This window comes from Anopheles merus, chromosome 3R (genome assembly GCF_017562075.2).
Source record: "Anopheles merus strain MAF chromosome 3R, AmerM5.1, whole genome shotgun sequence".
Lineage (NCBI taxonomy): Eukaryota > Metazoa > Arthropoda > Insecta > Diptera > Culicidae > Anopheles > Anopheles merus.
This window is the reverse complement of record NC_054084.1, coordinates 32,768,087-32,795,628: the sequence shown is the minus strand read 5'-3', so window position 1 is coordinate 32,795,628 and position 27,542 is coordinate 32,768,087. Positions and strand designations below refer to the sequence as shown.

The window sequence follows — 27,542 nt, the reverse complement described above, 5'->3', positions numbered from 1 at the left end:
ATTTTCTTGATTTTTCAAAAACAAACACCCAAAAAAGAGCTTCGTGTGCAACATGTGGCCGCTTTGTGTTTTTTGGTAATTACAATGAAAATAAAACAGTTTTAGTTAGTTTGTTAATAGTTTTTAAGATGATCGTTCGTTTTGCGTTCGAAGAAGCTTCCGCGGCCTTTGTTGACATTCGAAAGCTTTGTGCTGGGTCCGTCGTGCGAAACAGGTGGTAGGCCGTGGAAAACTTGCAAAAGCGTCGCCGGAAACGATGCATCAAAGCTTCGCGTCGTGGGAAATCGTCCTTGCCGGTTCTTGCGTGTGTGTGTGCGCGAGTGTGTGTGTATACGGTTGCATCGGAATGTAAATATTGTGAGTGTCAAAAGTAAAAACGGTGTAAATGTTTCACTAGCTCGGTGGTTTTGGCAGTAAACAACAAGAAATTGCAGGTAGTTTTCCACTTTATCCCCATGTCCTTTTGTAGCCGGAGAGCTTTTCCCCTGGCAGGAAGCTTTCCCACCAGCCCAGCAAGTTGAATCCTTTCCTGTGTGGGACGTAAACAAAACGGGCATATCTAACGAATCTGATCACCTTTCTCCATTAGCAGCATGGTGCGTACGCAAACCGCGTTTCCGGTTTCGGCCGGGGGAGAGAGAGAGAGAGAGACCGGATATGGGGCTATAAATAGAATAGGACACCGTCGTCACCAATGGATTACGTAAACACGGAGCCCCGTCCTAACAGCGAGGTCTCCCGAGCAGCGTTCCGATTCGTTGCGGTTGTCCATTTATCTTCCCTTCTAATGGCACACGCACACACTTGCTCAAGAACGAAGATGGCCGGAGCCGGGGCGCCGGAAGTAGCGTGAAAGCGAATGTCAGAAACAGCGACAGAAACAGCCGAAAGAGACGGGCGCGAAGGTAAAGAAAGCAATGGCTCGATGATGGTGGGCTTTTACGATGCCCGGCTCCGGTTACCGATTTGGAGTTTTTCTTTTCCTTCGAGCTCCCGTACCAGGTCCTTCTTGTGCTGTCGGAAATGGACCCGGCCCGCCTGCCTGGTGGGTGGTTTTCTTACCCGTCTGCTCCCCACCATCGTTGCCCATCAACGATCGATTTGGATGCAAAGATAAAACCGTTTTGTTGATTACGGTTTTATTGGTAAGGAAAGTGGTGAAACACACCACTACGCCCGTGACCATGAGGAGAGTGGGGAGGGTGTGGACCACGCCGTGCGTACAAATATCCACGTGCTTCGTTCGGTTCCCCTTCTTTCGCATAATCCATGCGTCATGACACTGATGGCCTGAACGAACGCACCCGCAGCGGTGCTGCCGTGCGATGGACTCGACTTCCCATCGCGAGTGGAGGGTTGCTTTCTATGCTGCTGCCGGTTTTGCTGGCGATTCAAATTCAATCACGCACATGCACCCCGCGATAACCGTTGCTTTCCTCTTGGTAGCGCATTCCTCCGGTACATGACCTCCAAAAAGCGGCGGCTACATATGCACCGTTGCCGCCGTTGCTTCCGCCACTGGCCAAGCAGCGAAGGAGGGGAAGCAAAACGAATGGCAGCACACCGGGAAACAATGGTTAATGTGGTAGAAAACAAAAGGAAAAGTGTTGCACCTTGTGCGTGTGTGTGTGTGTATGGATGGTAATAGTTAACCGAAAGTTTTGCCTTTTGACGCTTATAGTGGGATTTTAACCATCTGTTTCGGTGGTCTGGGGTGTGTGGGGGGGGGGGGGAAGAGATGGGCAACATTATCGATCCAATGAGAAGTTAAAGAAAGTCTGTCGACTGACGGTGCGTGGGGCTATGCAAATCGAACAATATCTAATCTACTGCCTCTACAGACTGCTTTGAGGTAATGGAGATTTAAATTGAGAAATCTTATTTTTGGCGTTAAATTATCTATCGTATGTTATGCTTGCTTCCATGTGGCATTCTAATCACTCATAAACTCGTAATATGATAGTCAGTCCTGCATATGGAAGGATCGGTTCATACAGGGTTAGATACAATCACTCTTACTCCCTGTCTTTGAGGGCGTGAGATCCTGCAGATAGACCGCTGCTGCTTATGGCTTATCTTTCCAAAAAGAAAAGCTTAGTTTCTTTAATTTATATTAAACAATTTTCGACTTTGGCCACTTTTACATTGAGTTAATGGTGTCTCACAGTGATCTACGACAATCTCATTAGTTCAATAAGAAAAGCGCGATATAATTCCAATTGGATTCCGGCTTAGCCTCTCCAGGACGAATCTCTCTTTAGTACCATAGAATCCACTTCCCGTGACACAAAATCCAATGAAGGGACAGCTTTATCATCAGCGCGTTAAAATTATTACTTCCGGTGCAAAATAGCGAAGAAAGAGAATCCCAAAAGTATCAGAACTCTTTAAAATACCTGTAAATCGATCGTGATCGTGAACCAAATTAGCAATGTAATTATGGTTAGCAGTAACGTGCATTACATTTGTTTCTTCCTGGCTTGCATGGCGAAATTTGTATGTGGAACTTTACAAAAACCTGCTGTGAATAGTTCATTGACCAGTAGATGAGTGAGTTTATGGTTTGGAGCAGGAACTATATCGGTTTCTGAGCTGGAACTGGTTGCTTCCTTGTCAGAGACAGGGCTAGGGTGTTAGTTACAAGAATAGCATGGAGTCGGGAACAATTTTAGGACCGATTGGGGATCAAGTCGATTTTTTTTAAGTTCCTGGACCTGTATGTGTCTAAGTTTAGTTCCAGGATCAGAATGGGGCCTGGATATGTCCTGTATGGGTTCGTGATCGGCTCCAGGACCAAGTATCAGTATCAAATCCTAATCCAGGGCCTATATGGGTTCAATGTCAGTTTCAGTACCTGTATGAGTTCAAGCTCAATTCCAGGAGCAGCGAGTTCGGGTCGACCCGGCTGATAAGTAGGTGCGAGAAAGCATAAGCGACTCCGACCTGTTGGTGCAGCGAGTTCGGGTCGGGTCGAGTCAAGATAGCACCCTCGGTTCGGAATAGGTTCCGACAGGCTCGCAACCGACTCCGGGTCGGGTCGAGAAATGAATCGAATGACCCACCACTACTATTACCAGGTTCCGTATAGGGTCTGGGCCAATTTTGAGAGGTGTATATGCTTGTGATCAGTTCCATTAACTGGACCAGTTTCTCTTGATGTCCCCCCTGGGTTTGAAGAGACTGGTAACTGTGTTGTATATTATGAATAAAAAAACCTCTTGGGCGCTCCCTGGAGTTAACCGAATTAGCTAGAGAAGCCCTGTAACCAGACTAAATGAAACTAGTTTGAAACAAGTTGCAACTGAGCTTCTCAAGACCGATATACTACTATTTATTACCAACTAATTGTACCGTTCTATGCACCATTGTATGTAACAGGTGACGTCATCGCCAACACCAAGAAGATCTCACTCCAGTAAGTGCACCGTATTGACGTTAAAATCATAAAACATGAAACTCGCCTACTAGATGTACCTTGCGTGTTCTTATCGTACCGGTTGAACCTACCTGAAGCCTTTTTATTGCATCTGCGCCTAGAGTAAGAGAAATTCTTATCAAGAAGCAGCAGCAGCAGCTTCATTGACACCACTGCGTGGTCCGTTATCAAGCAACTACCAGGTGAAGATAAATTTGTACCTATATCGGTGCCACCAAACCAAGCCACAGGTTGTGGTTCTTGTGTTTTTCTGTTTACCGGACCATCCCGGCGGCTGTACGTACCGTACAGGGCGACAAAGTGCTACTCTTCTCCGTGTGCTTTCGTGCTCCGATGTGATTGCACAACAAGTCCCCGAGGTGGCCGCAAAAATCTAGGTGAGATGATGACGAGCGCCCGGCTTTAGACGCGTCCAGATGCGAAATTCCATCGATACCGGTTGTTTTGTGGTTAGCGCGGTTTGGCCCTGCGCGCCCGGTTATCTAAGCGAGTGTGATCCGGATACTGTGTCCAAAAGGAGGAAGAAGACAGGTTTCTTGATTAGTAAGCCCAACACATTGAAACCGTTTTTTTCTCTAAAATAGTGTCCCAGGGAGTTCTATTTGGATCGTTCCTCGTTTTACGGACCATCCAGTTCTTGACTCCATTCCATTGGGCTTGTTGCGAGAGACCTTGGGAAGGGTGTGTGTGTGTGTGTGTGTGTATCCGTTGTACGCATTGCAGGGTGCATCTTCGAGTTCAGTAACACGTGGAAAATCGAAACGAAAAAGGCGGCCAGCGAGCCGATTAGTTGTGCTTGCGGAGAACGAGAGCGAGAGAGAGACAGATGGGAAAGTGAACGCATACGGGCGGTGGTGGCGTGTGCCGTTCCACACCTCCATCGTCAACACACACACACACACGGACACACACACTTATGTGGTCCAAACCGGGGAGCGAGGAAAGAAGTAGCGCTGCGAGATGCGCGCGCCCGATCGTAGGCAATACACGCGTGTCTGGTGCCGTTCAACCGCGTGCCCTTTTTTCCACCACCTTCTTCGGATGCACTTACCTGGCAAGTAGAGTGGATAATGGGAGGGTTTCTTCGCCCGTCAGTGGTTACCGTTTGGCTTTTGGGTACCGCGTCGGGTGGTAGTGGTGGTGGTGGTAGCGATAGTGCTTGAATTGGTTTAATGATGTTTATATTTCCGATCCCCCCGGGCGGGCGCTTGCAGTCTCGTGCGAATCGTGATCGGCTGTGGAAGGAAAATCAACACGATTGTTTTCCGTCCGTCCGTACCGAGTGTGTGTGTGTGTGAGAGAGGGGTAGAAATAGATATATTTTTAAATATCGATCACACGCGTGCCGCCGATTCGAGCTGAGCGCTCGAAAGGGGAATAACGATCGATCAGCTGTTGCGTGATCCACCCACCTAGAACCAGGTGGGCTTGTTTGGTGCGATTACGACCAGGTGATTCATTGTTTTGAAACAAACACACACAGTGTGTGTTATCTGTGGTGTGTGCATCGGTGTGACAAATATAAGATCAACCAGTCAAAAGCAAGTTCTAATTCCACTTCTCCGTTGGTGCTGTCTGCGGTTGGCGCGTGGCATGTGTTGTGGTGTGGCCCTACGTGGGTGATACGTTTCCTTAGTGGCGTGTGTTCTGTATTCGTTGTGGAAGTTGTTACAGCCCATTTAGTGCTGCTTAGTGCTTCCGTGTGTGTTGTCGTTTCTATTGGTGGTTGGTTAGAGTTTGCAAAGCCAAAGAGTTTGGATTCCACAACAAAACTCAACGGGGCACGCATAGGTAAGCTGCGATCATCCCCGATCGAGATTGAAGAAAGTTGGCAACATTAAGCAAAAATACACATACAGAAGTTTGTTTTTCATTAGTGCAGGATTAAATGTATATTATTTATTGGAACCGATCATCTTTGTCATATTTCGTTTTGGGTTCGTCGGACTACCCGGACCGTCTCTTCGTGCAACTAGGATTTGCCGTTTACAGCCCTGCCAAAATGAATTAGGATGTGATTATTTTAATTTTAATTTTAAATTGCAATTCAGAGTTTTCGGTTCAAAACTTACTCTGCTGCTCTGTCAACTAATCCGTTCGTTAGTGTGTCCGATGTATCCGCTCCGTGGACGGTCTGCATGCACCCGGCGCAAATCAGAAAGATGGCGATCAGCAGCAACATGAAGAAGCTAAAGTTGGCCATGATTTTTTGGGTAATTTTTTGGCTTGTTGCTTTGCGATTGTGTTCACAGAACGGAACTATGCCAGCGGATGTCAATTGTGGTTGCTTTTATACCCGGGGCAGTTGCGCTTGGGGTAGCATTTTTATTGTAAAGTCGTGCGTAAATTTTGATGTCGAAACTCCTTTACTAATTGCTCACGTTTGTGATAGTCACGAAATAATATAGAGCTCATATATCATACAATGTAGTAGATAAGGTACGAGTGTTTTATAGTAGTTTACCCGGGAACAGTCGAGTGTCTGTCTAGTTGGAGTAGATGATGTGGAAACGATTTTTTCCAGATTTTTTGGTACTACTCAGCACTCTTACTCAATAATTTTGTTTAAATTCATTATACGATTGCCTGAATTGGTAAAAAAAAATATTTCCTACTTTTCTTGTATCCCATTTTGTAGTTCACGCATTAGATTAATGTTTTTCCCGAGAACTACTGTTGCGCAAGTCATCTCCCCTGTAAGATATTTAGGACACTTTCTTGACACTTGCTGACACTTATGTCTTTATATGACGGAAATTTGACTCTACGGCATCCTTTTTGGACAGACTCATTGAAAATTCCAATTGGATTCTACAAAGGGTGCCCCACAGTCCACTTCACGCAAGAAATAGTAAAGTTTTGTGTCCCAAAACTATGAGACCTCCCCGAAAAACCCTGTGAACAACTGTTACATTCTCATCCTCGTTGTTAAAGGTGCAAACGCAACCTTATAGTGGCTCTTATGCCCTTATTTTCTAGAAAAAAACTAACTCATTTCTGATTTGTCAAATAACCATTTTTTTAACCAAATATAATCATGAATTCGGAAGTTTTGTGAACGCGAAAAAGCCTCATTAAATAGAGAACACGTTTTACTAGGTTCCTTCAGTGATTGGATATAATTTTGACCTCATTTCATTAGTCAATTTCCATTCCAGTAAGGTCGTGCTGCAATGATACAGCCCTAGATTTACAGTTATTTCAGTATTTGATACATTTTTAAAGCTATGTCAGTTCGTGTTTTCAAACAAAATGGCTAAAAAATTAATCGAAATAATTGATTAAATCCATGCTCATGATTCCATGGAAAAGGGTGCAATGAGAAGCATTAACAAAAGCACACAAATTGCTAGGAAAAGTGAAAATTATTTTATTTCTCCGTATCACTCAATTATTATTTGCATTTCATCCAACAAAATCCATTCAAATTAGAGGAACCAGTAAAGAGAGTTCGATATTTCTAAGTACTGCATACATTCTTACTAATATATGCTTTATTAGAATTAAGTTACACAGTTAAACTACACCTAGATTACTTTGTTTGGTGATTGTATACTTTACATTTTTATATTTTTATTACTAAACTACCTTATAAAGGCAACAGGACACACCCAATAATCGGTTAGATGTCTCTCCGATCACTGCAACATCTAGCAATTCTTTCAAAAGTTCTGACAACAAATTTAATTCAAATAAAAAACACAAAACACACGAAGAAGTTTGTTTTTGATTAGTGCAGGATTAAATGTATATTATTTATTGGAATTAGCCATTTTGGTCGTATCTTGGGTTTTTTCCTTTCGGCGCATTACCCGGATTTTTTCGCTTCGGCGGATTAACCGGGCCACCTTTTCTTGCTATTAGCGAGTGCCGCCTAAAACACTTCAGAAATAAATACATCAGAATGTGAATGTTGTTGTTAATTTTCAATGTTTCCTTTTTGTGTTAAAAACTTACCCCGATGTTCTGTCCGTTATTCCGCTCGCTACACCACCCCCCGATGTATCCGCTCCGTACACTGCCTCCATGCAATCGGAGAAAATCAAAAAGATTGCGACCAGCAACAATAGGAAGAAGCTAAGGTTGGCCATGGTTTTTTTTTTCTGTTTGTTTGGGATGGCTTAGGCTTTTCGTTTTAGGCGATTGTGTCCACAGAATGGAACTGTGCCAGAGGATGGCAAATGAGGTTGCTTATATACCCAGAATAGTTGCGTTCGCGGCAAGAGTATTTTTATTGTAAAATCGTGCTTAAATATTGATGTCCACTGTAACTCCCTTACTAATTGCTCACGTTTGCTTGTTTTGCACTGTATGCAATGGTCACGAAATTATAAAATGTAGTAGATAAGCTTCGAGTATTTTGTTGTCGCTTGCTCGGGAACAGTTTGGTAGCCATCTATTTGAGCTTGTTTGGTCCTAAGAATTGGCGCACTTAGGAACAAATATTGTCTGGAAAAACTCTAGCATTACAAACGAAATATTTCGTTAAATTACTCAGTGTATTTTGCGATAGTTCAGTTCTAGCTTTCAAATTATGGATCAGATATTAAACATGTACTCGGAAGATTTCTGAACAAAAGCAGTGTACACCAGATACATTCAATAGATTTGATAGATTAGATTATGATAGATTCATTTGACTCCTGGAGCGCGCAGTTTCGTGTTTGACGTGCCGTAACAACAGTACAGCCTCAATGTCTAGAAACATTTACAAAACTATCTCAGCTTCGATCACTCCAAGATGTTGATAAATTGAAGTTGAAGAAAGTAATGGCCCGAATGGCCAATTAATCCAACAGATTGATCAAATTTGTGTCCATGATTGCATGAAACAGTGTGTAAATCTTGATGAAAAACATCAACAAAAAGTTCGGAAATTTGCTAGAAAAATGCTAAAAATTAGGTAAAAAGATGCAGAAGAACGAAAGAAAGCGCGTAGTTAACTGATGCATGCTTTAGTAGAATTAAGTTGTATGCCTAAGCTACATCTCGATGTTTTAATCAATACAGGGTTTCCCACGATTTATTGGTCACTTCCCATAGCTGTTTGGGTTCGTCTAACGATTTATTCGTCGTATCCGAACGATTTTTGGTTCGTTCCCATAATTTATTGGTATCATCCGATTGGATATCAAAACAATTGGACCAAAAAATTTTGGGATACGGCCAAAAAATCGTGGAAACGCACAAAAAAATATGAGATCCAATCAAAAATTGATGGGAACCAACGAAAAAATCGTGGGAAACCCTGTAAATCCCAATAATTTGTCTAATCAGACAAAGCTGAGGACAGATCGATGTTTCTTATTGGACCAATAGTTTTGGCTTGATGATGTCATCTGGTGCCTAGAATCTAACCAAATCTAGTCATTTCAAATTCGGTAAAAAATCATTCCCGCACGAAAATGAGTAAACATCAAAAAAGGATTTAATTTGTGTACCAAACATGTTATTTTCTAATGCGATTCTTAAATGAAACCATAGCACCCATAAGGGAACTTTTCTAGATGAGTTGCTGCAATCCGCGTCTTGCCTGCACTCGCCGGTTTGGCGTGAGGCAAAAACGGCACCAAAACTCGCGATTCTCGTGCCACGGCTCTAATTCCCGACAACTAAAACTTCACACACAGACACAAAAAACTCCTAGACATAATAGGAGCTCAATTATTAGCAAACAAATTATTTGATAGACTACGATTATCTCCTTAGCGCGAGAGGTGTGTCGTCCTCCCCATCGAATCGGGTATCATTAAGCTAGTGATGGGTAATCCGGAGCGGAGTCATGGATCAACTCCGACTCCGGTGCGCAAAATATGACTCCGGCTCCGGATCATAACTGGATTCGACTCCGGATCAGTCCGGATCACTCCGGATTGCTCCGGATCACTCCGGATTACTCCGGATCACTCCGGATCACTCCGGATTACTCCGGATCTCTCCGGATCACTCCAGATTACTCCGGATCACTCCGGATCACTCCGGATTACTCCGGATCACTCCGGATCACTCCGGATTACCCCAGATCACTCCGGATCGCTCCGGATCACTCCGGAACACTCCGGATCACTCCGGATCACTCCAGATCACTCCGGATCACTCCAGATCACTCCGGATCACTCCGGATCAGTCCGGATCAGTTTTCGTAAATATTCGATGTACAACTTGAAAGTCAATGAACTCATCAAGAATTGTCTAAACGATAATGGAAAGTCATTCCGGATCCGGAGTGATCCGGAGTAATCCGGAGTGATCCGGAGTAATCCGGAGTAATCCGGAGTGATCCGGAGTAATCCGGAGTGATCCGGAGTAATCCGGAGTGATCCGGAGTAATCCGGAGTAATCCGGACTGATCCGGACTCGGAGTCGATGAGTCCGAGGGTTTTCCCGTACGCACCCCCCCCCCCCCCCCCGTTAAACAGTCCGGAGTAACTCCGAGTCCGACTCCGAGGGGTGCCGGAGTCGGATCAATCCGACTCCGGAAAAAAAATTTATTTACCCATCACTACATTAAGCACTCTGGCCTCACTGGAGGCGCACCCTAAGAGAAGTAGGAAGCTCCGCGCAGCCCATTAGCGCGCGATGAAAGGTTGTATGTTGTCGCTCTTCAGCAAAACGCGACCCTCAATCCACACACACACACACACACACATTAACCTGTTCCTAATTTCTGCCCCATCTCTCCCCGCTGGTTTGTTGGATCGATAAAGTGTATCCGCTCTTGGTGTGACCCGTTTGCATGGAATCAATAATTAGCACTTTGAAGTCAACAACAACGACGACGGATCCACGAACCTTCCTTCTTCACGAAGTTCAACCCCCCCAGTAGATGGGGGGGGGGGTGAGGGGAGACCCCTCCGTGCTATTAAGTCACTGTTAATGCCTTCCGAATGTCAAACCATTGACTCCGGCTCCGGCTGCTGAAGGCTGATTTGTGTGCTGCCTCCCAGAATGGTGCTAAAATTTGCACCCTATTGCTGCACCTCCGCCCTGTGTGCGGAAGGGACAAGCCAGACAAGAAGAAGGCGCGCGTGTGTGTGTGGGGAGGAACCCAGAAAGTGGAGCCATTTAGGGAAAGGGTTATCAGCCGTAGCTCCAGCATGGAGAACTTTGTCGCAAAAGTTAGCTGGTGGAAAATGCAAATCTATTATACCCGGGGACCGTGCGAAACCGCACACAGAGGAGTAGGTTCCGAGCAGCATGCACAAGTTCAAAGTTCTCGATGTACTACTGTGCACTCCGTGTGTCGCTGCAAGCAGTTGAGCGCTTTTATGAGGCTGCTGCATGCCAGTCGAGTCCGGAGCTCGGAATAGTTATTTGCATCGGTATGTGCCAGTGGCGTGCTGTGTGTCTGTGGGCCGTTTGCTAAGTGATATCAGGCAAACGATTTCTGTAGCAACCCTGTACCAAACCACCCACCCCCACCCAAACTCAATCCCAAGCAAGTGTGGCGTGTGGCGGCTCTCCGGCACGCTCAATCATTCGCGTCACGTCCGGAAAAGCTCGGGCGAGTGTGGGGATCGCATTGAAGGGAAAACCTGCCACTCCGATATTTGAATGTCCCTGTCTCTCTCTCCCTGCACACTCACTGTGCAGTTCCTCAGTTGGGGAGACGTGTGGAAAAACTGTGCCTGTATGTGCACATGTATGCACTTCCGGCAGGCGGACCAGCACACACCGCTCCATACACTCCCGCACTACATTTCTCTGTGAAGGGTGTGAAGAACGTGGCCACCATTTCCTTCTCCTCCACCGTCCTGTAAGTGTTTGGGGTGGAATGCAAATTAGGAAATTCGAAAACAATATACACTCTAACCACGCGACAGAACGGAGAACTCTCTACCGACGCGACGTATGACGGTAGAGAGATCGGTGGTTTGTCTGCTGTTCGCGCGCAAAACTTTCACCATTTGGTTGTAATAACAAACCCCCAAAAACTATGGCGAGACGACACTCACTCCCCACAGCTATTACACACGGGGCACAGTACCGCACCGTCAGCGAAGCGAAGGTGTCAGAGGATCGCGTTTACGCTGCGAATTACCGTAATACGCGCCAAAAGGTGCTGACCTATTTTGGGGCCTTGACGTTGATACACCGAGCGTTGGAGCGGATTTTGTTGCTTTGTTTTGGGCGCCGAAAGTTGGGTGAAGTTTTGAAGCCATGCAGCTAAGCATAATTGTGCCTCCGGGAGAAGCGTTCTGGAGCGCGAGTCATTCTTGGAACTGAACTGTGACATATCTGGGCATAATTATGAGTGTGGTAAATCTGGAAGTCAGTGGGAAATTCATTCTTGGGCCGCTTTCTCTTTTAAGATCGTATACTAAAATTTTAGCCTACCCGTTGTTTGCATTGTATAGCAATTTTCGAGCAGCTGTCAAAGTGGGTATAATATACAGGTGGGCTTATCTTAAGGTGTATGTAATTAGCAGGATGATTTTTATCACTTTTGATTTTTTTGGTTTTGCTGAATGAAGATTTCAAGTGTGTTTTGTGTATTCGTCAAGTTATCAGCAAGCCTGTCTGAGCAATAGTTTTCATCCGTCCAGTCAAAAAGTGACGTTCAAATTTGGTTACTAAAAACAGGCTATGAGACCACCGGGCCTTTTTATGAAATATGAAATATTTTTGATTTTTTATTTCATCACCTGATCTCTTTAATACACCTTGGGATAAATGAAAACATCCCAACTGACATTTTCGAGCTCTAAAATCGGGCGTTCGAGCTATTTTTCTTAAACTGGCGCCTTAAACTGTCCTTAAACTGCACCAGTTTAAGGGACTTTTAGAACAAGCCCTTTAAAATCGACAGTGATGTGTCCTTTGCATTGCTTTCTTCTCTGTACTTTGGGAAATAATGTTTCTCATCCTTATCACTGATCGTATAGTCATTTTATACGAACAAGCACCAAATTTTGGAAAAATAACGCCGCGCGAAATTTGCCTTCATTTTTTTGGTTAAATATTCAAACAGATGAATTCAAAAGAAGGATTTGGACGCCAACATTATCCAATAGAAATAGGTCATACACACGTACAAACGTAATTTAGACGCATTCGACACGTTTTATCAAGGACAAATTCACAATTTCTGGTATCTAGAGCATCATTCGAGCAGATCATGGTTAAAAAGTTAGAGCAAATGTCACCTGGGTTGGGATGATCTTATTTGAACTTTTTTCGAGCAGGTACTCGATTATATTTCGAACTTTGAGGCTTAAATAATATAGGCTGAAAATCACAGGCTGGTTTTGTGTGTGGTTTTGTATGGAGTGTTGACATGATTTCACCTGCCAACTGTCAAACTCCACATTAAAAAGCTGCCTAGTATCGTGAAAGGCCCCATTATTGGAATTTGATTAAATCTTGCGTATATCGTATAGCGTTACCTTGTACCGAAATCTTATTGGATTCGGCAGAACTTCTCATTCGAGGTCGAGGCACCGAAAACTTCCCAAAAATAACCCCCTTTTTCCGGGGCAATCAATGATCACAGGATGGTTTTCCAATTAATCGATACGCACGCACGGGCCAGCCGAGGCACATTATTTGCCGATCAGTCTGGTTCTGACCCTCTAAATTGCTGCTGTATTTATAGACCCACAGCAGTGCATGCGCTTTTGCTCGTGCACGGCCAACTTTTCCCCGGTCTGATGGCGACCAGATAGCGACTATGCCAGATACACCGCCCGGCCAACCTTGCGGAGGCAGCAGCAGCAGATCGGTAAGCCGAGCTCGCACAAAAACCGTTTCGCTCCCGGGAAGCCGTGTGTGTGGGTGGCGTCACTCGTCACAGTGAAACAGATACGCCTTCCAAAGACTGCTGCCGGGGTGGTGTGCCGAAGGAAGGAAGGCAAAGTTTATATAATTGTAGTTTAGCAAAAGTTTTGCAATATTACCCACGTGCGCGTTACCGGCGATGATGCTTGAGGTGGTGTGTTGCGTGATGTAACCAGCCGGCGGATAGATTGCAGTTTTGGAGTTTGGGTTTGAGTAAGGGAAGACTGCATACAGCACACATGCACACCACGCAAGACGGCGTCTCCACGAAAGCACTAATCTAGAACGAGACACGATGATGATACCCGCACCCCGGGTGTGTACGTGCACTTTATTGGATTGTTGTTCTAAATTCTGGCCTTTTCTTCACTTTTTAGAAACACCTTCACCAACATCCCCAACCCGAAAAGGGGCACTGGCATCACAGGAGGCTTTTGCTGTACGGACGGGTGCGTATCTCGAGTATGTGAAACGGAAAAGTAGGCGCTGCCTGCGAAGTTGCCATTTGATCTGTGTATGTGACGTGTGTGCGACCAGGCTTGCGGAAGCTGCGAGTGTGGCAAAGTGGACACAAAAAACAAGGAAATTATCTCACTTGAAGCAGGGCGGTGCCCTACATATTGCCCTACGCATTTGATCCCTGGGTTTGCGGTCGTTATTTGTTTTTGCCGTTCATCTCTCTTCGATTATAAATACGTTTCCGTTGTAATTCCCGCGTTTAATTGCCTCCGATTAGTGTGACAAAAAGTGTGATTAAGTGAGTAAAGCGATAAAAACAAATCCCGCGCCTGTATCGTGTGTGTGTGTGTGTGTGAGTGTAGTAAGAAACAAAGAGAGCGTGCTGTGGGAGGAGGGCTAATTCACCCGGTTTTGCTCATGGCCCCGATCGAATGTGTCTTTATCGCTCTTTAATAGTGTGTTGAATGTGAAGAAGAGAAGCTACACAAGCTGTTTTTCTTCGCGTGAGCTTAATTAAATACCATCTACCGTCGGGGCACAAGGCCACAGAGAGAAAGAGAGCATTAAAGAAAGAAGGGCTTAGAAAGGGGGAAAAAACCCATCTTCATCGGAAGCGCGCGCGCGCTCACGCTTCCCTTTTTGTGCTGTGGAGAAGAAAGCAGCGGAAGCAGCGACCGGCCCAGTGGACACAAGCTTTCGTCATTTTCAATCATTCCCCCCTCCTGTCCACCCCGTTCGCGAAAGGTTCAATCGATCCTGAAACTGCAACTACTGCTACAACACAGCACTTCAACACCGGTGACGGGGGCGCAGACGAGGAAAACAGTCCCGTCTACGCTCGGCAAATCGGATCAGCGAAATTGGAATGTCATTGAAGGTAAGCAGCAGCCCCATTTCCCCCTTTTTTCACACACACACACACACACACACAGTTGACTTTGACCTGAGGAAAATGGTTTATTTTTAGGTGGTACGGGCAGGCGGCGTGGTGTGGGAATGTCCTTCGGGAGCTTTGTGTCGTCGGTTTTCGTTTGCGTTATTAATTACACCATCGATTTATATACATAAATCCCCCCGCTTTGCAACCCACCCTGAACCCGCTGAACTTCCCATTCTGTAGCAGAACTGGCCACGGGGGGATTACTTCTATCTTTCGCTCCACTGCTGATTGGCTTTTTCTCTTGTCCCTCCTCACCGTTTAAGCGTAAGGACAGCGAGCGGAGGCAGCCGGGCGGTTTGGGAGTAGCTTATTAATTGAACACGAGATTGCAAGCTACTGGCCACTTGGTTTCCTTTATCCTGTCCGCCTGTGTTTTTTTTTTTTGGTTTGTGCCCTCGGTCCGTGGCGTGCGGCGACAGGCTGTCCGGCGGGCAGCAAAATTAACTCATCTGAAAGATTTATTAGCCGCCCCGCACATACAGTGTGTGTTTGTATGGCCAGTTTTTCTTGCCCTGAAGATGTGATGGGACACCCCCCCTGCGGAAGGTGGCTGACTCCGAACGAACGTGATGTAAATATTTAATAACGCTTCATTCAATTCCATTTTAGCTCGTGCGATGTCTGTGTTTGTGTATCGGAAAAATGGAAGCTGCTGGAAAGAGACCAAACACACCGGAAAAGAGAAGGGATAATCGGCAAGAAAGTAATCGGGACCGGACCGGGACTTGCAAGCTTGAGATGCGATCCGGGGGCAAACCATTTTGCCATTGCTGCGCGCGACCTCACCTCACCTGGTACTATAATTGTTCGCTTGCGAATGCAAATAACCACTGCAGCAGCAGCAGCAGCACTAGAGAGTGCATCGTGCTGTGAAAAGCGAACACGGCAGGGTCGGACGGCACACACACACACACACAAAGCGTCGTCGTGTCTTGGCCTCGATTCTAGAGCACGCAGTCAAGTCGAACAAATATTGATCTGCTGATAGTATCGTGCGTCGGTGGCACGCTGCTAAACGCCCGGGATGCGTTTCTGTGTTGCACATTGCACCGTGGCGTCATTCGGTAGAAGCGGCCTCTGCTTCACATCATCATTATCGCCTCCCTCGATCTCGTGTCTAGCTTTAGCGTGTACTGTGTGCAGCTGTGTGTTTGCCGTGTGCCGGCTGAAATGAGGCGTGTGCTGGAACGGGGCTAGAATCTCCGCGCCGTGAGTTTGCAGTAATAGTAGTCTCGGGTGTGCTCTCATGTGCAGGGTGAGGGGTTGCCGATGATCACGCGAGGACCACTTCCGACGCGGCGATGTGTAGAACTCTGGAACTCTGGGGTTTTCCTCCTCGTAGTTCTAGGCTTCCGACGGCACAAACGCTACATTTCAGTTTCCATTCCATTGCACACACACACACACACGCGCACTTGGTCGGTTTTTGCAGAATGTCCGTCTGCCAACTGCAGTGTGCAGCGCGCCCGACGATGCACACCAGATGCACACAAGAAAAAGGGAAAATAATGTGCCGAGCCCTGGGGGAAACTACGATGGCTGCGGGGCTGTGTGGCGCTGGATAGGGGGCAAGTTTATTGCCAGTTTATGGTGCGTTTGTTCGCGATTAGCTTCCTCCCCCTTCCGGGTGTTGTGTGGATCGAGCGTTTGTTTTTTCATCTTCTTGCTCTGCCCGAGAAGCAATCCGGCGAATGTGGGGCCTGCCTGTGTGTGCACACATTGCAGGCGCGGGCTCGTGTCATACGGGACGGGTTGCAATTGCATGGATGATACAAAACGGTTCGTGGGGGGGGGGGGGAGGCTGGTGGACAGGTGAGCGAGATTTGATCCCTGCGACACCGTTTGCGAAACCGTTTAACCGGCCCATCAGACGGACCGACGGACGGACGGACGGCCCGATAATCCGTTATGATCATGCCCGGCCCAGCCGTTCAGCGCGTTTGAGCGCGCTTTGGGCCACGGGGACACCGATGAGGTGACCCAGTTTTTTTTGTTGTTGTTGCGTGCCTGTGTGCTTGTACCCAACGGCGATCGGCAAATCGGTCGGTCATGGCGGCGCCCAATGACGGAAAGCGATTTCCCACAGGCAGACGCTTGCTCGCGCGTTTGGTCACCGTCGATTTCGGGTCGTCTATTGATATTTGGACATGAATTTATTAACACTTGTAGTCGCACACCCGTTCCCTGCCCGGTGGGGGAGGTTTTGGCTTCCCGCTCCGTCTCCCCCATCCCATCAGAGGAGTGAGGATGATTGGCATCGGAAATTTGACAGCGAGTGCTTGGTGCTTTTTTGTTGCTTTCGTTGCTCTAGGGGGGGGGGGGGGGGGTGCGGTTTTTTTGGGGAGATGAAGGCAAAGCAAACGAACTTCCGGTCATGTCCAGCCCACGCCGAACAACGCATATGTGGGAAATGTCGCGATGACGACAACGACACATCATCCTGTGCAAATATTGGCGGAAACTCATTTGCGGCCTGCTGTCTACCGGCGAAGCCGGCCTGCCGTCTGCTTGCAGGAATTGGACATGGTGTTAATTTGCTGCCTAGTACCCTGTACGACTCTGTGTATCTTTGTGTCTGTGTGTAAAGATATTCGTTTTACTGGTTTGATTTTGAATAGCGAAGCTCCGGGCTTCCCAGGCTGTTGGACATCATAACGCTGTTGCGAATCATGTCCGGAAAGCAACTTCAAAACGTTACATCGTATCGGGGCGATATTACTTCGACATCAACACTGGTGGCCGGGCAACCATAGGTTTGGGTCGGGTAATAATCGGGGAGGTAGGAGATGAGCATGTGTCAGTCTGGGGGGGAACTCAACGTCAACAAGAGACTGGAACAAAAAACGAACTCCCCTCCCCCAAACGATGGGGATTTGAAAAAAGGGACCCGGACACACGGAGAAGTCCAGTCAATTAGGCTCAGATTACGCAGCACCCTAGAATTACATGGCCGGGTCAGCACCGAAACATCCAGCCAGGGTCACGCTTGACAAAGTCCAGCAGTACCTGATGGGACGGATTTTCGAGCATTCCGGGTACTTCGTGCAGGCCGTAACGTGAGGGGGAGCAATATTGTTGATGGTGTGCTGCCGGATATTTCTTGCTCTATCGATTAATGTCTCGTCGTTTTTTTTTGGTCCATTCTCCCTTCACTCAGATCCTACCAAAAAAACGGTTGGTGCGTTGTTTCAGAAGTCGCCTATGCCCGCCTCGTACTGCTGGTCTCTTACACCAGCAGGTTGGGGGAGTTTTTGCTCACCGTTCGGATTATGTTGCGATTTTTATGATGTACTCTCGGACGCCCCAGTCTGTTCGTTGCGTTCAAGAGCTGCCCGCTGGATGATGGAGATGGAGATTGATGGCTTGACGGTTGGCTTCTTTGTCGTGCATGGATTATCTTTCGGTCGTAAAACTCTTCCCGTCTATATTCCCGGGTGTGCGGTGTTGCGTGCTGGAGCAGAAGAAGAAGACGAAGGTCTGTTGTAATGGATCGAATCCCCGCATACCCAACACACGAACAGTTACAGTAAATGACGCCTCTCATATGCAAGAGGGGATAACGCTTGTTCGGGAGAGGCATCGGTGGCCACTTCCCTAATGCGCGAACCAGGCGGAACTGGGCAAGAGTTCTTTTGCTGCTGCTTCAGTAAATCGGCCGACGACAGTCCCACCGGTGACAGTGCAGTGAATTATACATCAGCTTGCCGTGTTTACCGTGTACTACGTACCTGGGGCATGTTAACGCCCGGCGGTGAGCTGTGTGCTGGTTTACATGCTTGCGCTTCTTGCATGCTACTCCCGCCGGTGCAACCGGTGCAGAAACCCAGCACTAATTCGCTAAATTGACAGTCGGAAAATTGTCTTGCGGGAAAGAGGAGGTGTGCAACATTAATGCGATGCCTTTGCCACGAGCTCCAATCGAACTCCAAATTTGTGCCGTTTTGGCTTATCTGAAGATGGAGAATGGAGATTAGAAGCGTACACGATAAAGGATCTATATGGATTCGGAACATCGTGTCTTAGGGCGTGTTGTAACATTGTCGTTCGGGAAAAGAGCGGATGAATGTCTCGTAATATCTCCTGGAATTGGTTGCAAGGAAGCAAGGAACTAAGTGACATTTCTTGCAAGAAACCTCCCGACAGCGATACACTCCGATTCTTGCCGCGAAACTCCGGCCAACTATAGAACTGAACTGTTTGTAGATGTTGCATTTTTAATAAACCGCTCTGTCTCGCGCGGTGCAAACATGTTCCGAAACGGCTACTGCGGCGACAGCTGTTGCGATTCAGCGCATCCAAGAATTTTACATCCTGGTTTTTGCTTTTCAACTAATTCGAGCGAGATTCCTACCCTGCGTGTGCGCCCTGAGGCCAGTTTGCTGCGGTACATTGGCGTGCGAGATATCTTGGTAGCAATTGTTTTTATTTTTTTTTGGTGGCGTTGTTCTGTAAGGAGTAGGACCAAGCGTCATTAATTGTGTTACAAGACCGAAAGCACGGCTGTGTGTCTGATGGAAGTTTCCTGAGGAAAAGATTTCGGCAGCGAAAAGTTGTGCCAGGGCAAACAGCTCTTTGCACCTTGCTCTGGGTCTCTTCAGTCTGGGAGTTGCCGTCCACAATCGAAATTACTGCCCCAGTCAAAACACTGCCCCCAACAATTCTGTCTCTCCACGGTGGTGGCTGTGTTTGCTGGGGTTTTTTTTTCGGAGATAGGGCCTTCAAATGCAAATAGACCCGCTGGGCATTAAAACGGAGCGTGCTCGTGCTCGTGCTGTTCCTAGACCGAATCTTTGTCTTGGTGTGGGTTGGGGGGTCTAGCTGGTAGTAGCTCAAGAACTGCTGCTCTGGTCTCCGGTCCGGTTCCGTTCGAGTGGTGCTTTCGTTCTCGAGCACTCGTTCCGAGCACTCTCGACTGAAGAATTGGGACGACAGTGGAAAAGTGGAAAAAATGGAGAAAGAAAAACTAAAGCCTGTTTTTGCTCTCTGGAAGGATTTTTACGGCTTCTATTGGTGTGTGTGTGTGTGCGTGCCGTTTCTGTTCAGACAACAGCATAGAGAGTGACCCTACGCCAATGGGGGTTTTCATCGCACAACGCTTATTGCATCGCGCTCTAACTTGTGAAAGATTTATAAAGGAAAAGTGGGCTGGAGGAAAAAATTGGATTCCCTTGTAGTTCGTGTGCTTCGCGGGAGGGGTGGACATACTGTCATTCTTCCAAACTCGGACCCTCTCTCCTCCCCCCCCCCCCACCCGGTAGTTACATCCATCACTGACCGTTTCAGCAGCTTCCGCGGGGGGCACTACAACACACTGTCTGGCGGACGAAATTGATGGGCACGCGTCTCCCCTCCGCTACCTTCCACGGGGGCTCAATGCGTTTTCCGCAAATCCGTCGAGGCGCCCCTGGAAAGAAAAGTGGAAGTTGGAAAAATGGCCAAGCATAATGAACTGTGTTTTTCAAGTTGCAGCGACGACGTGTACCACCAAAACGGCGAACGGTGCTGGAAGTGGCCATCAGGACTGTCTCTCTTCTCTTCGCGGTACCCTCCGCCACACCAGCGATGATGATGACCAGTTAGCAGCAAGTAGTCGTAGTGTAGTGTACGGTCTTTTGTTTTTATACGTCCTCTTGCTCTCTCTCTGTCTCTCTTCGCTTTTATCTGTTTTAAGGGTACAATTGTTTGGAGTGTTTTAGTTCTTATCTCGTTCTCTTTCGTAAGAGATCGCTTTTTTACGATTGCAGTCACAAAACACATAGACACACACACACACAGAGTTTCGCCATGTCCGCCGGAATTGGAGACGATTGGTAGTAACAGTAGTTGATGTTTGAGTTTCGCTGTGTGTAAGGTTGTGACACACACACACACCCTCCAACGGAAAAAAAAGAAAGAAAAGGATGACCAAAACGGAACATTCGGACCGGCGGCGGGTGTACATACGAGCTATTTCCGTTCCCGGGAGCAGATAAGGGTGTAGGCCAGGGTAACTATTTGCAACGCAAACAAACCAAACGCAATAGACACACACACACACACACACACACACACACACACACACACACACACACACACACACACACACACACACACACACACACACACACAGATACACAAAGCGCACAAGAGAATGGTGTGTAAGGATACGCGTGCTTTGGATTTCGCGTGCTTGCAAATGGATGGCGCTCTAAGAAGGGATGGCCATTTTGGGCTGACTAAATTGGGGGTACCGCTGCAAAGGGGAACGGTAAAGGAAGCTGTCTGTTTGGTGATGGTATAATTTCACGGCCCCTTGCCGTCCGGCCCGGTGTGTGTGTGTGTGTGTGTGTGTGTGTGTGGGAAAGCTTCTGTTCCGATTTCCTTTCGCTCGCGCTCTGGCCGGAATCGATCGGCTGCGAAGCACCCGGAACACACCCGAATGGGTGTGCGAGTGAGAATGTGTGGGGCAGATAGTGTAATGAAGGGGGCGCAAGGCTGGGAGCAAGGAAGGAGAGGAAGCAAGCAAGAACGGGAAGGAAGGGACAAGATTTATGCGAATCGCTTTTCCTGCTCGCTGCGCTTTTCCGCCCAGCAAACTCGGCAGCACGCCTCGCTCCCCTCCCCCTGCTTAACAAGACGAAGACAGTCAAGGTTTCTAGGCTAGTCGACGGTTTTGGCTGTGGCTTGGGTTTGGGCCACACAGAGAAAACAAAGACCTCTCCGCTAAGGAAACTATATCTCTCTCTCCGCCGCACGTCGCGAGACGCGTCCTGGTGAGCTGTGGTGCACTCAATTCCCGTCGTTTCGTTCCCTCAGAACCGGATATCTCGTGGAAAATTCCTTCCCTCAAATCTCCCCCCCCCAATGGGGCGGATAAGTTATGAGCAGATAATTCCCGTTTAATTTTAATCTGTCGGCGTTTCATGCCAGAAAAGGCAGACTGAGCGCCATAACTAAGCCATTGCGCGACGGTTTTGTTTCACTTTCACTCATTCGCGGATGTGTGTGTGTGTGTGTATAGTTTTTGTAGTTCTGTACGGGTTTTGGCGTCATTTGCCCTAGAGAACAGGCCAGCAAAAATGGAATAAAACGGAGGCCATATCCTCCAAGACATCCTGGTCTGACGGCGGGGAATCGGCAAGAAGCCATGGCAGTGAAATGGCAAACATTTTTCTTCTTTCAGGTCGGGTTTTTCGGATGCTTGAACACGTCGGGGATGCTTCAACGAGATCAGACTAAGGGGTGGACGGGAGGGAACGTTGGTCGGCGGAGAGATGATAAAAGTGGAGACATGATTCGATCGTTTGAATCATAAGCCAGGCGGACAGTAAATCACGGTCGGGTTTTGGGCGGAAACGGTGGCATAAGTTTGTGCCGGCTGATGCCTAGCCTTTCCCTGGTTGCAAGAGGAAGAAGCGTCGTTTCCCAACCCCACGCTCCGGGTCCTTTGGGGGCGGTTTGGGACCTTTTATTCGCCATTGCGCCACGTGTGTGTGGTGGTCGTCGTTTTCTCGGCAACTCGGCTGGAGCATAAAATCAGATCTATCAAAGAAGGGGGAAGTTTGGGCGATGAACTTTCCCCCCCGCTCCCATCGGTGGCCGGATTTAAGGGTTCGTGGTTTGTTACAGTTTTTCGTGTGTGTGTGTGTGTGTTGAAATAAAATGTAAAAAAAACTCTTAGACTTGGAGGAGGACCTCTTTGCTGCCAGCGCAAAGGCGGCAGAGACGTAAAAGTTAAACTCGGGAAAAGCCCATAAATTGTATGCATATGAGAGTGGTGTGCAGTGTACGAACTCCGTCTTGCAACCCACACACACACACACACACGTTGGGTGGCGTGGGTTTTCCCTGTGCCTTTCAATGCGCTCAAAAGGAAATCGGCATTAGCTCCTCAAGAAGGAAGTATAACAATGGACATTATTGGGGTGTGTGCTTGCTGGGGTGTGTAAGTGAGTAGGAGCAGTAAAATGAAAGAAGATCCCTGCCCGACCGGACGCCAAGCGACCGACCAACCAACCACCGTTACGTTGGCACGTGGTTAGTGCGTTACACACGAGCAAGGAAAATATGCTTTGTTGCCGGAGCTTTCGAGAACATGTGTGTGTGTGTGTGTGGTCTCACTTTTCACCACAGCAGACCTCCATACTACTACGACCCACCCAACAATGACCTAGATCTTTGTGCTTAGCGAGAGAGATGGAGAGCAGTTCGAAGAAGGCAAAAGCTTAACACACACACACACACAAAAGGGCATCATTCAGGATTTTCCCATGACGCGAGGGGGTATAGTGGGTAGGAGCTTTAACTCTTCTCGTGAGACAAATGGAAAAGTCGTTCGCCTTCGCCCGATGACGACAAACCGATAAACACGTCGTCCCTTTGTGCGAGTGTCCGGCGACCAATCCCACTATACGGGCGAGCCAGCGAACCCCCCCCCCGGAAATGGCCATAAAGTGAAAGTTAACTGATAATAATACAATAAAAAGCTGGAGGGGATGGCAAATAAAAATCCTTTCTTGACCGACGCAAAGCACACATGAAGTGTCCGTGTGTGTGTCGCTATAGAGAAACTTTATGACTTTGTTTTTTCCTTCCCCGACGGCTTACTCACTATAAATCGTGCGGAAACAGGCGGAAAAGCCCGATGAGTGAAGAGATCTCCAGAACGCGCGCTCACTCGGTCGGGTCGGTCGTCGTCGTCGTGGGAGTGAGGAAATGACCCATAAATTTTGTGCTAAATTTTGAAGAAATGATGCTTCCCGGGACATTCGATTGTGTGCTGGGTGACGATAAAATACCGATGCTAGTTTTATTTATTTCCGCTCGAACGATTCCAAGAAAAGCAAGCGCACACGGAAGCGCTACGGAGATCAAGACGCGGGGCTTTTGAAGTGACCATTTCGGGATTGGCGGGAAGCAAGATGTAGAAGCTGTAATCGCGTCAAGCGATCGGAACCACTGCCACACTCACCGGAGGTGTTGCTGTCCGTTTCGTTTAATATGCTAATGCGTGCAATGTTTTCCGCCACGTTTGACTATGGAGAAGGATCCGTCAAAGATTTATCTCGACCACGGCACCACTCCTTGTGCCATAAAGTTGTTGGTCTCGGCCTGGTTTAATTGGAAAATAATCAGTTGCCGATGATCATCCGCGTGCCCGTTGTGCAATTGTGTGCATATTGCAATAGTTTCATTAAACAACGGGCGCGACCGCTCGTGGGCGCATCTGGTCGGGGCTGTGATGGGAAATGGGTGTCTGTGCCAAGGAACAAATGGGTGCACATCTTAAGAAAGTGTACTACAGCAGTGCACACGGGGCGGCGTGTAAATTGATTATGATGTGTATCTTTTCAATGGAGCATATTCAACATATTTTATTGATTGCATGAAAAGAGCGTGGGAGTGGATTGGGAAGGGGGGGGGGGGAGGGGGCGGTCAGTTTGGGGCTTTGGGTTTGATCTCTGCCCGCTGAAGTTAGTAAGTGATGATAATTATTTAATTAGCGCTGAAAAGGTTGGTTTTGCTTTGCACATTGCATACATTTAGGAGTTTTGTTCAATTAATTGTGGAGTGCATAGTGTGTCAAGTGCTTTTCTACTGCGTTTATGGGCTATTATGTATGTATGGTATGAATGTGTAATACTTTGTTTGATTGTTTGAACAGATTATTGTAAAATAATGTTTTTTATTTATTTGAGTAATTTGAGCAAACAGTACTTTAAATGGAGCTTTGGAAGCCTTTAAACATTAAAAGCAGCAATGTGTATTGCATACCTTTAGGCGGGTTTTGTTGCAGTTAAAGATGAGTTTGCTTGCAAATTACTTTTCCTTTTTTGAGATATAATTGTTGTTAGTACCTCATTTAAATATAATGTTCAACCAACTGTCTACAATTTTCCTATCATTGAACATACTAAAACAGCTGATTCAAACTAAAATTAAATAAAACTATGACTAATTTATATTTTCAAACAGCTTCAATAAGCTATTTAATTAAAAGAAAAATTAAACTATGCCTCGTAAAACGGAAGCACGTTCTCGTGTACCTCAGGTTCCTCTGTAGACGTGGTAAAAATCCTATCAGTAATGTTTTCCTAATTGGTGCATTTCGAAGGCGTACGAACGTACGCCGTGGGAAACGGGGAAGCAAGGTGTGGTGCCACGTGCTTCCACCAAAAACCCATTCAAATGCTAACTGCGCGAAAACATGCGAAAGTGTGACGTGTTAGCAGCACTACACAAACACTCACTCACACACACACAAAGGTAAAATGGTAACAAAGTCACAGAAAGAAGGGAAGCATGTTTATAGCTGACGGCTACATGCTACTTCGCTGTTCGCATGCCAAAGGTCCATGTTTGAGCGCGAAACGGCTGCGGAGCGAGTCTACTTTCAGGCGCGATCAGCACGAACTGCGAATAAATGGGGGGAGGGGGGGGGGGGAATTATAACAAAAAATTCTGTACACCCAACCTCGTCGTTGGCTGTGTGTGTGTGTGTGTGCTGAGGTGCTGAGGACAAACCAACAAAACATTGAAACGTTACGCTCAAATTCACTTTCTACGAGCGATAATTTCTTTCCATCGATTTGGCTATCCCTTCGCTCCTTTCCCGCGTAGCGCGAACGGGTTTTGAAGTTTCGCGACGCCATACGGTGCGCTGAGTGTGGGGAACTTCTTTTTTTCTTTTTTTTTTGCTTTCACACCACGATTTTGTGCAGCGGCACTGCACTTTGCAACTTAACCGCAACCCTCCCGCTCGGCAAAATTTTCGCTTTTCATGTTAATGTTCTACACCCGCTTCGCTTTTCAGTTTGCTGGTGGCCTTCTTCATTACCGTACGTACGTGTAGGTGTTTGTGCAGTGCTTTCCTCACAGCCTTCACGCCACACGTGCTCTCCAAATTGCTGAGAAAGAGTGAGAGAAAAAAAACATGTACCGATACCACCACGTTCACCAACCTGCCAGTGCACAATGATTGGCTCCCTCGGGGCAATCACACCAAAAAAGCAAATTGCACAAATGGTTCGCGAAAATAAGAAAAGAAAGTAAAAAAACTCCAAAGCCTCAAGCGTGAAGAATCGTTCGAATCGGCGGGTGCAACCAGGTTCAAAAAGGCGCAACGAGATAGCCGCACGGAACATTATTGTACGATTTGCCTGGCAAGAGTGGTGGTTTTGTATAAATGTATGTGTGTGTGTGTGTGTGGATCTACTTGCTTTTATAGGGGCAAAGAGCAGACGGGGAAAAAATGCATCTCGCTTTTCCTTTCTACACTGCTTGTTCTTGTTTGCACCGCAATGCCTTTGTAATTGTTATTGCCTACATTTAGGCGCATTGCATGCAGCTAGGCCGTTTGAAAGTAAAAAAATAACATACCAGACCAATCATTCCAACAATTAATTATAATTCCCATCGTACTAAAATTGATTGTTATCTTTCTTGCAAGTAACAACAAGGCAGAAGAAAAAAAAAATCCACAATACAAATTGGCTATAATTATGTTATCGCCGTTTACTGTACGCGGGAACGTTTGGCCTGAAAGGCGAAAGGAGGTGGAGGAAGTACACAAAAAAGCATTGACTCTTCAAATCGTACGCCTCATTCGTTTTCTATTGCGGCCGTCCCGGCTGTGCATCTGATTTTCCGCCCTCTGCAAAATCCGCTTCGCCCGGTCAACGTGAGGAAAAATGCTCTAAAGAAAGGGAAGAAAAAAGGGCAAAAACTCATTCCTCCACAAAAAAAATCCCGTAACGAAACCGTAGCTGGAACGAATTGGAACGAATAGTATGGCGGTGCAAAGAAAAAAAAAAAGAACAGACTGCATACAAGCAAGAAAGGCAACTCTTCGTGCTGTGCCACCTTCCAACGACAATTATCGCTCATTTAAGTGTGTGGAGCTCGTGTGGTAGTCTTGGGCGGGTGGTGTGCAAGAAAAATACTACGCTGATATTGTGTTTGATTGTGATAATATGCAATCCGTACTGAAACCGTTTAAAAGTAAAAACAAAACTATCGCAAACGAAACCTACGTCTACGGCGAGGTTCAGAAGGCATATTTAGCAAAAGCAAAAGGAAAAGAATTAAAAACAAGAAAAGTGCACAAATTGGAACGGGAGAATGAAGATATAATAGAACGACTCGTGATGGGTGGTGGTAGTACCAAACCATTTGCGCTGGGAGTAAATGTCTGGTTTTGGGGGATTTTTTTTTCAACACTAAACATTTTCCATTCGCTTTCCGCAGCACCACCTTCTGCAAAATAAATGGCTACACCGAAAAAATAAGCAAAAATGAAAGGCATTGGCAAGCAAAACGTCAATTCATTGCTGCAGTGCGGCGTGCCCGATGGCATTGGCATTGTCCCGGGGTGCCAGAAGTGCAAAAAAAAGATGCAGTTCTCCTCTCAATCGCTCGCTGTTCTTGCTTCTCGGTGGCGCGCAACGTAATGGGAATGCATGGTTGATTTCTGTGGATGTCTGATGACGTCTGAAGTAAAAACAAAACACAAACAAAACAAAACAAACAAACAGAAGCACACACACACAAATACGTAAATGGGTAAAAGCGGTGCCTGCCGGTACATTGTATTGAACAGACGGGGAAAACGGGAAAAGCCAAACGATTCAGCAATTTCACTTATCTCTCTGCGCATTCTTTTTGGGAGGCGAAGAGAGCAGGAAAGAAAGAATCAACTGTTTACAGAAGCAAAGCACGATAAGGAGTGGTACAGGGGGGTGTTTGTGTGCAGCTTATCGTGTCGCTCGGAAAGCTGGAAAAAGGTGAAAGTTCAAATTTTCCACCCACAAGCCGAAAACCATCATCGTCGTTCGAGCTTCTGGCGTAGACGGCGGTGGGTGAGATTGGGAAAATTGATTCTTTTCACCAAGGAGGAAAGAAAGATGTACCGGTGGGAGCTCATCATTGTGCCAGTGGCTCATTGACCGATCG

General features: G+C 46.8%; 1 protein-coding gene and 1 long non-coding RNA gene across 7 annotated transcripts in view; one reads left to right on the top strand and one right to left on the bottom strand.

Annotated features, from left to right (window-relative positions):
* The first annotated feature begins 235 nt into the window (after window positions 1–235).
* Window positions 236–27,542, top strand: part of LOC121597924 (ankyrin repeat domain-containing protein 29) — a 240,097-nt gene continuing 212,790 nt past the window's right edge. The window contains exons 1-3 of one of the 6 annotated variants that reach the window (XM_041924252.1): window positions 236–434; window positions 593–905; window positions 13,591–14,549. In XM_041924252.1, coding sequence (XP_041780186.1) covers window positions 14,538–14,549 — 12 coding nt within the window. In that variant the 5' untranslated portion in view covers window positions 236–434; window positions 593–905; window positions 13,591–14,537. Of the gene's footprint in view, window positions 435–589; window positions 906–3,700; window positions 3,814–4,953; window positions 5,228–13,590; window positions 14,550–27,542 lie in introns of those variants that run through there. The other 5 variants (XM_041924256.1, XM_041924251.1, XM_041924253.1 and 2 more) reach the window with 5 other exon arrangements.
* On the bottom strand, window positions 7,157–7,584 carry LOC121597934. The gene is made up of 2 exons (XR_006005486.1): window positions 7,394–7,584; window positions 7,157–7,318 (listed from the first exon to the last, which is right to left on the bottom strand). It is a non-coding gene; the product is annotated as an uncharacterized LOC121597934 (long non-coding RNA).